At 49.3% G+C, this 13,734-nt stretch overlaps 1 protein-coding gene across 1 annotated transcript in view; it reads left to right on the forward strand.

Moving 5' to 3' along the window:
- Positions 1-9,502, forward strand: part of LOC131572827 (urea transporter 2-like) — a 303,174-nt gene extending 293,672 nt beyond the window's left edge. The window contains exons 8-12 of the mRNA XM_058826210.1: positions 2,178-2,370; positions 4,483-4,630; positions 6,116-6,250; positions 7,493-7,542; positions 8,809-9,502. Coding sequence (XP_058682193.1) covers positions 2,178-2,370; positions 4,483-4,630; positions 6,116-6,250; positions 7,493-7,542; positions 8,809-9,078 — 796 coding nt within the window. The 3' untranslated portion in view covers positions 9,079-9,502. The remainder of the gene's footprint in view (positions 1-2,177; positions 2,371-4,482; positions 4,631-6,115; positions 6,251-7,492; positions 7,543-8,808) is intronic.
- The last annotated feature ends 4,232 nt before the right edge of the window (positions 9,503-13,734 follow it).

Here is a 13,734-nt window from a genome sequence, read left to right on the forward strand (position 1 = left end):
CACTGATTATACCACACAGGCAAAGCAGTCCCACCCCAATCCTCCAAAAACAGCCCTCAGCAGCAGGACACACACGGGTGGGAGGTCACTGCACCCAACGCCACAACGCTTCTTCCTCATCCACGAATCAATCCTGCGCCCATCCCAGGGCTGAATTCAATATTCCCCTTGTCAGATATGCAACAGTCATGAGCAAAAATTAATTCCTTCAAGTAGCTCCAATGGACAGACTATGTCCTTCCAGGATTAAATTTTGCCATTTTTGAATATGGATCTGAACAGCACTGCAGAATCTGTTTAGCAGCCTTAACTGAAATTAATTTAATAGTCACATTTTAATCCCTGTAAGCAGTAAGATGCAAGCCATTATTGGATTTTCACTGCTTTTAAGATTAGATTTGTTTTACATTTTATTTCTTAAGTCATTCTCAGCAAAGGTCATTTTATAACAATCTCTCAAAATCCAGGAGATGTTGCAAGAACGTTTAGTTTGTCTTATCTGCCAGAATTCCTTGAGGTCTTTTGTTCAAAATTTTCTTCATTGTTTAGTTCACAAGTCTTGAGGGTAGAGCTGAAATATTTTCAAATCAGACACTTCAGTGATTTTTTTTTAACTGATACTTTTACTTTCAGCTTTAGACGTCAGCATTTATTTAACTGTTTCCTTTTTTCCTGACAAGATGTGTAAGTGACAGAAGCTTTGTATTTCAGCACAGAAATTAGGACACCATTTTCACTGAAGTACTGATTTTTTTTTTTATTTTTTTTTCCGACAGCTGCAAGCAAGGAAGTCTGTAAACTCCTTTGGGAACCAATCTTGTCAAAAAAAGAATAGGCTTCATCTGAGATTACACAGGGAGAGCAAAGCATTTTTCCCACTGATAGCATCTATACAGCGGGACACAAGATGTTGCTTTTGAAATGTCAAATAGTTTGGATGGGGTCATTTTTTATTATAAACGGCTTAATGACTTTCTAGGGCTCAAATGCAGTTCCTTGAAAAATTAAATTCTTTAAATTGATTTTTTATAAACTATGTAATGTTCACTGCTACTTGGAGTGGACTATAGGAGCTTTTCAGCTCACCTGTAGCAGAAGAACACTTCTGGAAGGAGAACATGAGCCATTTGCACCAAGGACTGCCCATTTCTTCTCTTCCTTGAGCTTTCTGGGGCCCATAAAAACCAGATATTACCTTGCCAATATGGAGGACACATACTTCAAGTGTAAATCAGGCAGTCTGGAAATATCCTGAGGAGAGCAGATCAAACAAAGATTATAACTCAGGTTCTACAGACAAAAACTTTGGGTTTTGAAGGTTTGCATGTCTTTTGGGCTCTGGCTCTCGGCAGAGTCTCTACCAAAAACTTTACATGCTAAAAATATTAAATCAAGCTATAATCAAGCTATTTAAAAACAAGTCTTAGCTTTCAGTAAACTGTATTATTTTGTATGGTACCTGGGCAGAACAAAATTACATCAGTCAAAGTCTGAGTGAAGTCTGATACCAACACCTTTCCCAGCTCTGCTACAGTGGTGGCCCTTTCTTAACACTCTGTTGGGTCTCACAGTCCCCAGAAAGTGTCTAACACAGCAAATATTTCCATCTCTCTTAACTGAAGATTTTCCACCCTCTTTGATCACTTCTTCTGCTTTATTTCTCTTTCAGAGCCATCTCCTGATATCCTTCAAAATGTTTAAACAAGAACAAACAAACAAACAAACAAAAAAAAAAAAAAAAAAGCAAATTAGGTAATTTCCAACTCCCTCCTGCCTCCTCAAGAAAGACAGCAGCTTTTCTGGACCATTTAAAGTTCTCCACAGTTCATGTGACATTCCCAAAATTTCATTTTCTGCTTCTTGTTCAAATTTTAAACTGAATTGTAAGTCAGGTTGCCTGTCTCTGTCCATGCTCAAATGCTGTATTGGGTGTATAAATGGATGTGGGATTATTTTTTTCAGAAATATGAACAGCTTTTGACAACTCTTTGTTTGATGCAGATGAAGATACTGAAGTATTCACCACTTGGCATTGCTACAAGGAACTGTATTTGCCCTTATTTGCTAAAATTACCATTTTGTAACCAAAGAGGAAGGCTGTCTCACCACTATAAATTGTGATATTTTAACTGTATTTAATTGTGAAGTTATAATTGTATTTGTTCTCCTGTTCTCAGTCCAGTCCTGTCCAGTGCTTTGGGATCCATCTTCAGCAAATGGGACCTTCCTGTTTTCACTCTGCCCTTCAACATTGCGGTCACCCTGTACCTGGCAGCCACAGGACACTACAACCCCTTCTTCCCCACAACCCTCATCAAGCCCGTAGCTGCAGTGCCCAATATCACCTGGTCTGACATCAATGTGCCTCTGGTAAGCTTCACAACATCAAGTTTGTGGTGTTTCACTGCAAAGGTGAGCAATATCACCTGGTCTGACATCAATGTGCCTCTGGTAAGCTTCACAACATCAAGTTTGTGGTGTTTCACTGCAAAGGTGAGCATGAGGTTCACCTCTGGGTGAAAATTTACACATCGGTCAGAACGACTCAGGAGCAACTCTCAGAAGTACAGGGGCTGGTTCAGTGCAAGCACAGCAGTGCCACAGAATCCCCAGGGACAGTCCTGGCTGGTCCAGGCTGGTGGAGCCTGAGGGAGCAGGGAACCTGAGCTTCATTCCACTCAAACTTGGGTTGTCCCAAAAATAGTCTTGAGTGTACATCCAGCACACATCTGGATATGGCCTCCTGCTGTCCAGATATGGGTAAAAAAAAATCAGCAACACAGTCAGTGGCAATGTGAAAATTTAGAGGAAAGATCAGGATTTCAAAGTGACAGAAACTCATTTATACCCAGTCCCCTCACATCTAGCTCTAGGTCTGAAGGGTCACTTTCCCAAAGGAGAATAGGGTAACTGATCCAGGGGGTTGTGGTCAATGGCTCAGGATCCCAGTGGACATCAGGGACAGGTGGTGTCCCTCAGGGGTCCTCAGTGACCAGAGTCACTGAATATCTTCATTAATGACACAGACAGAGGCATCAAGGGCAGCCTCAGGGAATTTGCAGATGGCACCAAGCTGAGAGGTGCAGCTGACACACCTGGAGCATGGGATGACATCCAGAGGGACCTGGACAGGCTGCAGAAGTGGAACCTCTGGGGTTTAACAAGGCCAAGTGCTGGAGCTGCAGCTGGGTCAGGTCAGCCCCCGGGATCAATCCAGGCTGGGGATGAGCAGAGGGAGCAGCACTGGGAGAAGGACCTGGGGGTGCTGGGGGGGAGAGCTGGACCTGCCCCAGCCCTGAGCCCCCTGCCCTGGGCTGATCCCCCAGCGTGGGCAGCAGGGGAGGGGGGATTCTGCCCCTGTGCCCCTGTGCTCAGGTGAGACCCCACCTGCAGAGCTGCCCCAGCCCTGGGCAACAACAGCACAAGGACGTGGAGCTGCTGGAGCCAGCCCAGGCTCCAGCCTGGGTGATGAGAGGGATAGAGCACATCTTTTATAATAAAAGGCTTGGAGGCCTTCCAATACTGGGAGAGATTGTGTAGGAAAGATGGAGGGAGACTACTTAGCAGAGCCTGGAGGGATACTTGAAGCCATTCCCCACAAGGAGAAATGTCTTCAATTTGAAAGAGAGTAGGTTTAGAATAGATACTAGAGCAAAAAACCTCTACTCTGTGAGAGTGGTGAGGCCCTGGCACAGGTTTCCCAGAGAAGCTGTGGCTGCCCCTGGATCCCTGCAGTGTCCAAGGCCAGGCTGGACAGGGCTTGGAGCAGCCTGGGACAGTGGAAGGTGTCCATGACCATGGCAGGGGGTGGAACAAGGTGATCTCTAAGGTCCCTTCCAACTCAAACCATTCTGGGATTCTATGAGGTTCTCAGAGTCCAGCTCAGAGCCAGGGTTTCTTCCTTCCCTTTTCAGCAAATAGCTTGTACAAAATATCTGCTGTGTCTTGTTGGAAGATCCCAGCTCTACAGAGATGGGGCAACTGACAGGTGCTTTAAAAGATTTTATTCCATTATCAGTCTCATAGAAGGGTGAAACATAAGAGATGTAAAAATTCTGTTCTATCAGAAGTGAGCCTATTTCCTGGTTACAATACCTTATATTTGTTTTCCAGCCTATTAGATTTTGCCACAGGATGCTGCTAATACTTCTAATACCAATCACCTATTATTTTACCCCACCTGGCATTGCTACAATGCATCTTTCACAATTCTGATTCTCCAACATATCTGGTCTGTTTGCAAGGCCGTCATTTGAAACCTGTTTCCAGTTCAGTCTCTCTCTCAACAACATCTTCTCTGTTCCATGGCCAGGCTAAGTCAGCACACCTTATCTCAGAGTTTGCATACCGATGTACAAGACTATGTGAGCTTTCAGTCAGGCTTTGAGAACCCTCTGCAGTTCCATTTCTCACAGTGTCCCTCAGGGCACAGACACACAGTAAATAACAAGCCCTTTTCTGCCATTTCTGCCATTTCTGCAGCTCTTACAGTCCATCCCAGTTGGTATTGGTCAGGTGTATGGTTGTGGGAACCCCTGGACTGGCGGCATTTTCCTTGTGGCTCTGCTCATCTCCTCCCCACTGATTTGTCTCCATGCTGCAATTGGATCAGCTGTGGGGATGTTTGCAGGTAAGGAATACTGACCAAATCATTTTTGCAACCAAGGTCTCCTGATCCAAGCCAGATTCTGTCCAGACTTTAAAGTTGTATGGGTTTGGTGGTAGCTGGGACAGCGCTCTCATTTTTCAAACTGTCTCTAATTTTTTCTAATTTTATCTCTTAGTAAAGGTCATACAACATGGTGCAGGCAAGAAGAGAAGCAGGTTTTCTTTAAACTTTGCATTTTTTGTTGTCAGCCAGGTGGTTTTTCCACCTTACTTAACCCTCTAGCCAGTGGATGTGGTAAATCCCATGGAGATCATAAATAGAGAAATACTTTCAGAACTGATTCCTTGCCACCACAATTGCTTTAAATGATGGCCACAAGCAAAGGCCTACCTCAGAATCAGTCAGCCAAGGAAGGGGAAACAGACTTATCTGGGAGGCAGTTTGCTTAGTCCTGCTGTGGATTTGTCAAAATACCAAAATGAATGCAACTAAAAATGTCCTGTCTCTCCACTAACCAGAGAGAAACAACATTTAGAGACACAAAGCAGACCTGAGAGGTTAGACAAAATTAATGCCACTTAAGTGACCAATTTTAATAAATACAGATGATGGAATAAGTGTAGTCTGATTCCTTGGAAAAGTCAGTGATCCAACAAGTTCTCTGTGCTCTGAAGCACTTTGAATAAGATGTCGCTGTCCTATACTCATGTTTTCAAACAAAACTGCCCACAATTTGTATGGCTAAGAGCATTTGGCAGGTCTTGCACAGGCGTGAGGGTCAGTCTAGAAGGGAAATCACGGGGGAAAGTTTCTGGGGACAAGCATGGTGATGAAACACGGGAGAGATGAGGACAATATAGCAGGAAATGCATTAGTATTACAAGTGTCAGGAAAGTGGCCTGTGCACTACATATTGAGCTCTTCTTTTCACTGGTACTCCTGAAGCCTGTGAGAAATCCTGCAGAAGTTTCTGAGAGGTCAGATTTGGGACAGACACCCCCAGCTCCCATCCCAGTGGAGAATTTCCACTGCTCAGGGGAAGTTGACTGCCTCTAATAACTAGACCATATCTCACAAAGGTCACTAGGAAAAAATGGAAAACTCTGCTTGCTCCCACAAAAGACATGCATTTGTGCCTCTGATATTCAAAATTAGGGTATGTGTGAGGTTTAAACAGTGTGTGGGCACAGCTTTCTGCACAGAGGACACCCAGGTGAGAAGGTTCACCCATACTCAGGCTGAATACTCCACCGGTGTGTGTGGATACAACACACTCAGTGAAAACACAGGAGGTTTTATCTGAATTAAACCTTTTAGACTGGGCCAAATTCCACCACAGGGACATTACCAGAGCTCCAAAATAATGAGCCTCCTTTGACATCCTCCTCTTTCTGCTCGTGCATGTGCAAGGACAAACCCACCTTGATGTTATGAGGAAGGGATGACAGATTCCTACTGCAGGCTCCTCTCCTACCTGACCTCACAGCCTTGCCCTTTGTCTCGCAGCCCTGAGCATTGCATCCCCATTTGACAGCATCTACCTTGGCTTACACAACTACAACTGTGCCCTGGCCTGCATCGCCATCGGGGGCATGTTCTACGCCCTGACCTGGCAGACACATTTGTTGTCGCTTGCCTGTGGTGAGTATCACTCACAGAAAGGGGAGGCAAAAGTTTCTGTAGGTGTGCAGCTTATGAGGAGCAGAGGTTTAGAGCCAGCCATCAGTCTGTCTGTCCCAAAACCAGGTACTGTGCAAGAGCTGTTTCTCTGGTGGCATCAGCATTGGGCTGTACAGTGTGAGTACAGCAAGAATAGCGTTAGACCCTGACAAGGTGGAAACATCTCCAAGGGGTGGAAGTTCTGTTTGTGAAATGAGCACAAGTTGAGCCATGAGCATGTTTAACAAGTTAACACCTCCACAGAAGCAGCCTTTTCATAATTACATGTATCACTGGGGGAAATGTGCCATAAGAAGGGAGCTGTTGCACCAAGTCAGTTTAAAATCCACCTACCCAAAGACCCCACATCCAACAGCAGCCAAGACCAGGCGCTATGGGAAGTTTAAGAAAATAAATTTCCCATTTAACACATTCCTCTGAAGATATGCCCAGGTTCCAATTATCTTTATCTTAGTGTCCTGAGCACAGTTTCTGGATTTCTCAGTAGCTTTTCCTTTTTTGATTCAGCCCTTGGGTGCCTGACCTTGCCTCCTGTTGTGCCATCCCTGGCATCCTGGGGCAAGGAGACCCCTGGGTAACTGGTTGTGGTGTGAAGCCACAGGGCAGAGAAATTCTGAAGTCCAGCACTGCTGGAGAGTTTCTGCAATTCCCACTGCATGTGGGTGAGAATAAAAAGAAATTAAATAGAAAGAAATTAAAGATAAAAGAAATGCCGCCATCACTTCATCTTGACAAAACCATGTTCTTCATTCACCATCCATCTATACAGAGCAGATAGGACAGAATGTAGCCACAAAATCATTTGTGTTGGGAAATACCTCCAAGATCATCACATCCAACCATGCCCCCAGCCCTGCCAAGGCCACCACTGACCCCTGTGCCCAGGTGCCACATCCACACAGCTGCTGATCCCTCCAGGGATGGGAACACCACCACTGCCATGGGCAGGTCCTGCCAGGGCTGGACAACCCTTTCTGTGAAGAAATTTTTCCCTAGTATTCAACCTAAATCTCCCCTGGTGCAATTTGAGGCCATTTTCTCTTGGAACATTTCGACAAATTGTTGAATTCTAGCAGTGATCCTCACAGTAGGTAGCTGGGAGGATATTTGGACATGCATTTGGACAATGTTGCTATTTTTTATATTTTCGTTGGAGAATTGAACAATATTTTCCTCATCCTGGGCTTTCTTTGGTCTTCTCAGCATTATTTTGTGCCTACTCCGGAGCAGCTCTTGCTAATGCCCTCTCTGTGGTAAGTGTGGTGTTTTGTGTTTTGCCTGAGTTTTTTTTTTTTTTTTTTTTTTTAACTGCATCTTGATTTGTTCAGATATAATGTTAAAGAAATGCCTCAAAATTCTCCATGTCAGCTTTGACAACACTGAAATGAGAATGCTGCAGCCAGCTGGCAGGTCATGCACAGACCCTGTGTCAGCTGAATTGTGCTCCTGAAGACTTTATATCTGATAATAAGATTTCAAAGACCTTTGGAGCATGTAATCCACAATAGGGTTGTGCATATATATGTGAGCTACAGCAACAGCTTATGGTTTGAGATTAAATACTTAGTTGAACATTATCTTTCAGCAATTCCAAATTATCTAAATTTTCATTTTCTTCTTTCAAGGTCTAACTCCTTCCCTGCCCACAGGTATTATTGAAGTTTGAACTGGGTATGAGAACTAAAATGAGTGGGAGACTGTTCTCTTAAGTACAAAGTTATTACATTTGGACAAATCAAGAAAGGAGTGAAGACAGAAATACCAGGCTCTGTTTCTTCTTTAAGATCTGAGAGATTAAAGCAAAGCCATATTTTAATTAAATTGATTTACTAACTTAAAAGAAAATAGATGAGAACTAGGAGTTTCATACACTGAATGTTTTCATCTGGCATCCTCTCAGTACTATGTAGGTCTGGACATATATGCTGCTTTACACACACCTGCTTTTGGGAGGCATCAGGAAAAAGGACACCCACTTTTTATCCCTGTGATCTTACTTTTGGAAGGCCTCAATTCAGGTCCAGAGGTGGGGGAACAGAGAGGGCTGAGGGTTGGATGTGATGCCAGTGTCATATAGTCATTGGGGAGAGTGAACATGAATAACCAATACTCCCCATACATGATATTTTACCCAGCAGAGAGGGTAGAATTTGGCTTTTTTTATTAGAGAATTCAACTGTCTACATGTGAGCTGGGTGTCTTGGTTTTCACTGCAGCCACCAGAGCTATGGAGCTGCTTCAATTCTAGTGCCAAGCTCAGTTCAGCACCAGTATTGGTGGTGTATATGTAATTACTGCCTCTGACAGGACTGAGGTCTGCAGTGTCAGAATGACGCTCCAGGTGAAAAACAGACCTCTGTGTGGGCAGCTGAATCCACACTTGGCAGCCACTCTCTGTCAGGGAAAACTGAGGCCCTCCCAGCTTCCCAAATGGAAGAATTTAGCCAGAGGCAGACATAAGTGGGGAGACCAAAAAGCGGTACCAAAGTGCACGCCTGTGTCTGTTCTGTCCCGTCCAGCTCGGGCTGCCGGTGTGCACCTGGCCCTTCTGCCTCTCCGCACTCCTCTTCCTGCTGATAACCTCAGAAAACCCAGCCATCTACAAAATGCCCCTCTGCAAAGTCACACACCCAGAAGCCAACCGGATCTACTACCTGAGGATGAAGAGAAGGGCCTTGGAGAGCAGGAGGGAGGAGCAGAAGCGAAAGGAGCAGAAACCCTCTGACAGCTCAAAAATGAGCCCTGGGGGCACCCCACTGTGCACCCCCAAGAGCCGCCACGCTCACTGATTTCAGGCACACACAGCTCTGCAGTTTGGGGGCAGCTTTTCCAGCATCACCCAGGCACAGCACAGCCACAAACACCACTTTTGCCAGCAGTCTGAGGGCTGGAGATTCAGCATTCCACACTGGAGGAATCACGGTTTGCCCTTGAGCTAAGCTTTCCAAAAAGCACTCAGGTAACATAATAACAGCTGCCTTATCAATCCACTGGCTGTTAACTTGAAAGTCACTTCTTATCAATAATAATTATAAGAATAGGCAGAAGAACATTAAAGCTGACAAGAGGTTGCATTTAATTTCAGAGGTGTAATTTAACAAAGTAAATATGCTGAGAAGGCAGTGGTGTCTAATAACAATAAATAATGTAAGAACTAAGTCAAGAGCTGCACTCCAAATTAAGAGCATGTATATTTGAAAGTGAAATAAACAGACTGTTCTCTTCCTTTCTTGTGTGCCATCAATGTCTAACCCTTTTAATACCTCTTTACAGCTACAACACACACAGGTAAATATTCTTACAGAGCACATCCTATAGCACTTTTGGTGCCATCTCCTGGCTCCTCATTAAGTGCTAAGGCAATGAATATATATGCTTTAATCAGACTAGAAGAGCAGCTAGCTAGCAATGATCAAACATTCTTCTTTTCCTTGAATAATCCTCTGTCTTACAAATAGATCTCTCTCTCCTGCTGACTGCAGGATAGCAAGTCTGAATCCCCATACGCATCCTGTGAGAAATAAAAAGCTCTAAAGAATGGGATAAACATTTACTGCTGGTGGCAGTTCTTCCTCTCCCTTTCCTAGGGGAGTAGATCCTTTCTATTAAACCACAAGAAATTAACAAGTCAGAGGTTACCACTGCCACTTTATACCTCCTCGAGGTCTTTACAAGAGGGAAGTACCAAATGCCTTAAGGAGGATTTTCTCAGGAACTTTTCCAAAATCTCTGTGAAGGAAGCCTGTCAGAAAGGCTCCCTCACTCTAAAGTTGTTTTACAAGATCAGCTTAAAACCACAGACCCAAAGGATGTGAAGATTTAAAATCCAGAGGGACTGTGCAACCACAAGCACTCAGATCAGATGCTGTCCTCTCTGCCTTACAATGTAGGGCTGTTTTGCAGATCCATATGAGTATTTTTGAACAGGTGGGATCCCAGCTCCAAAAAACACTTTTTAAAAAGGTGAGCCTGGGTACTGCTCTTGGGATTATTTGTGCCTTTATCACTAAAAATCCAGCAGCACCAGCATCTGCCACCCCTCTAAATGTCCCCTAGAAACAGAATCCAGGACTGAATTCATCCTGGGAGACAAAAACATGGTGGTGTTGTTTATGTTCAGATATTTGTTTAAACAGGGGAAGCCATTCCAGGAGTTCTGGTAAAATTTAGGTCACACTTCCTTTGAGCCATGATATTAGCAAACCAATGCTGGCACCAAAACAATCTCCCATGGTCACTACAAACTGCAAGATCAGGGTCATCCCCCTGTTGCTGCTGCTCTAGAGAGACAAAAAGAGGCAGAATAATGGAAGAGGTGACACACAACTGTCTGAAGACCTTCTCTCTAGAGCAGTCAATGAAATATGAAGCACACGGGAACTCAGAGAGCTTATTCATGAATAGTTTAATTTAGTTCATGCACAGCATTAGAGAAATATTTGAATAGCAGCAGTGCAAAGTTACTGGAAAAAATACTGCAAAATAATGCTGGAAGCATATATGTGAAGAAAAATCTCAGCTGCTGTCAGTTATGCCCAACATATTGTTTGTTTTCCTAAAAATAAGAGTGAAGTCCAGGCACAATATGGCTATTGGAAAGGATTTGTCATGTAAGTGCCACTGCAGACATTAATTCCTCAGCCACAAGAAAATCCATCCTGAAATCAATTAGTAAAGCAATTTCTAGAGTTGAAGCCTTCCATAAAAAATAGAGTATAAACAGCTTTTTTAAGTCTCTAGCTAATCAAAAGATTTGAGTAACTATAGCCAGTATTAATAATTCTTGAAAACAGGCAAAACAAATCAAGTGTCTCCTGCAAAGGAACAGCAGACAATAAAAGCACTAACTGAAGCTATCAGTGGTAGCCCAGCAGCCTGATACCTAGAGAGTTCTATAAAAATTTTCATTAAGAGAGATAAAATGTACAGTTTTCAGTGGGGACTAATAATTTTGAGACAGCACAGGAGGTATAGGAGGGGGAGTGCTGTCGTTTGACACAAAAGTGTGATTACAGTGCAGAGTGACATCACCCCCCCTGCTGCCCCCCCCCCCCCCCCCCGTGGGCCCCTGTCCGGAGGAGGGGTCCCGGGGTGGGGCGGGGAGCGGGGCCCTCTCCGGAGGGGAGGGCCCAGAGTGGGAGGGGCTTAGGGGGGAGACCCCCCCCAGCCCCTCCCACCCCGGGCCCCCCCCTCCCGGAGGGGGCCCCGCTCCCCGCCCCTCCCCGGGACCCCTCCTCCGGAGGGGGCCCTCCCTAACCCACCCCCCACCCGGGACCCCCTCCTAACGAGGGGGCCCTTCCCAAACCCTCCCCCCCAGGACCCCCTCCAGAGGAGGGGGCCCACCCTAAACCCCCCCCAACCCACCCCCCACCCGGGACCCCCTCCTAACGAGGGGGCCCTTCCCAAACCCCCCCATCCCAAATCCCCCCCCCCGGCCCCCCAACCCTCGCTAACCCACCCCAGGACCCCTCCGGAGGAGGGGGCCCACCCTAAGCCCCCCTCCCAGCCCCGGCCCCCCTCAGCCCCCAGTGTGATGTGGAGACACCCGGCAGTGTGGGGCGGTGTTGTGCGTGGGGGGACCCGCACCGCGGGCTCCGGCCCCGTGAGGGGATTCCCGCCGGGGGCGCCGGCTCCGGCCCTCTGGGCTTTATTATCCGGCGCCCCGAGCCCCGCGGCTGCGGGGGAAGACAGAAAGGGACAACGGACAGAGAAGGAAGGGGCGGCAGAGACAGAGGGGCGACAGCGCCGCCAAGGAGAGGAGAAGGGGGACACGGACAAACAGGGGCGTACGGCACACAGGGAGAGGCCGGGGCGGCTGGGGCAGGGACGGCGGAGGGGAGAAAGAAGGAGCAGGGGAAGGGAGCGGTGACAGAAGGAGAACGGAGGGCAGAGCCAGGTTGGGCCGGGTGAGGAGGGAGCGGGAGGAAGAGACAGAGGAGGAACAGAGGCGGGGGTCAGGTTGGGGAGGAGGGGGCGGGCGGGGAGGTGAGGGGAGAGAGGAAGCGGGCGGTGTGAGGGGGAGACGGGGGACAAGAGCAGAGAGGGGAGAGAAGGAGACGGGAGAGAGAAACAGGGGAGAAAAGCAGAGAAAGGAGAGATAAAAGCAGAAAAGAGAGATAAAAGCGGAGAAGAGAGAGAAGCGCCTCACCGGAGCGGCCGCAGCCGCCTCCACCCGGTACTGGAGAAAATGGCGGCCGCCGCCCTTCCGGGATTTAAATGCCCTCGGTCCCGCCCCGCGCAGCCGCTCTGGAGCCCCTCACACCTGTGCCGGCCCCGTCCCGCACACCTGAGGCGGCCCCGCACCGCGCACGCGCTCTGCTGTCCCGAGCTGCGCACGCGCTCCGTGCCCCCGCCCCTCACACCTGTGCCGGGCCCCCCTCTCCCTGGCCTCGCCCCCTTCGTGCCGCGGTCCCGGGGCCGGGCGGGGGCGCCGAGTCCGCAACGGGAACCGCCGCCGCCATCCCGGGCCCGGAACCGATCCCGAGACCGATCCCGGACCCGAGACCCATCCCGGACCCGAGACCGATCCCGATCCCGATCCCGATCCCGGGCCCGGTGCCGCCTCGATCCGCCCGATGTGGGACAGGCGGCGCCGCCCGGGACCCCCGGCAGTTCCCAGGTGCGGCCGGGCTGTGCCCCGTGGCCCCGCTCCTCATGCGGCCCCGCCCCCCGTGCCGCTGGCCCGGGACTCTCGCTCGGCGCTGGTCGAGCCCCGGCCCGGGGGCTGCTCCCGGCGGGCTCCGCTCCGAGCCCTGCGCGCTGCGGCGGGGCCGCGGCTCGGGACGGGGTCTGCAGCGGGGCAGAGTCCTGCCGGTGTCCGCCGGCGGAGCGGTGCCGCCTCTCCCCCGGCCGGCCCCGGGTGGCGGGTCTCGGGGGTGGCGGAGCATGGCCGGATTGGGGCTGAGACAAGGCTGGGGACGGGGCACTCCCTCGCCGGGACTCGACTCCCCCTCCTGCCGCGATGCCGGGACGGGGCTGACCGAAAGCGGGTGACGGAGCCCGCAACCGGAGCTGGGATGGGGGGTTCGGGTCCTGCCGGTGTCCGCCCTGGGGTCCCGGGCGGTGCCGCCTCTCCCCCGTGGGGTGGATCGGGATCGGTACCGGGATCGGTACCGGCATCGCCGCGGGAGGGCGGTTCCGGCTGCGGGAGCGCTGCGGGTCCCGGTGCGGACGCGGCGCCCCGGCCTGGGCAGGGCCGGTCCCGCAGCCCCGAGCGCTCCCGGCCCGGCCCCCCCCGCTCCGCCAGCCCCGAGGCCGCGGCGGGGCCCGAGCCGCGCTGGGCGCCCTCGTCTCCGTCCTTCCCTGCCCCGGCCCAGCAGCTCCGTGGGGCTCCGGCCCGCCGCGCCCCAGGGGAATGAGGGGGACCGGCGGGGCGGTGCAAGAAGGGACACCCCGATCACAGCGGGTGATTTTAGCTTTACTCTCTTCCCGAGGACTGGAAGAGG

Source organism: Poecile atricapillus, chromosome Z (assembly GCF_030490865.1).
Source record: "Poecile atricapillus isolate bPoeAtr1 chromosome Z, bPoeAtr1.hap1, whole genome shotgun sequence".
In the NCBI taxonomy this organism is placed as follows: Eukaryota; Metazoa; Chordata; class Aves; order Passeriformes; family Paridae; genus Poecile; species Poecile atricapillus.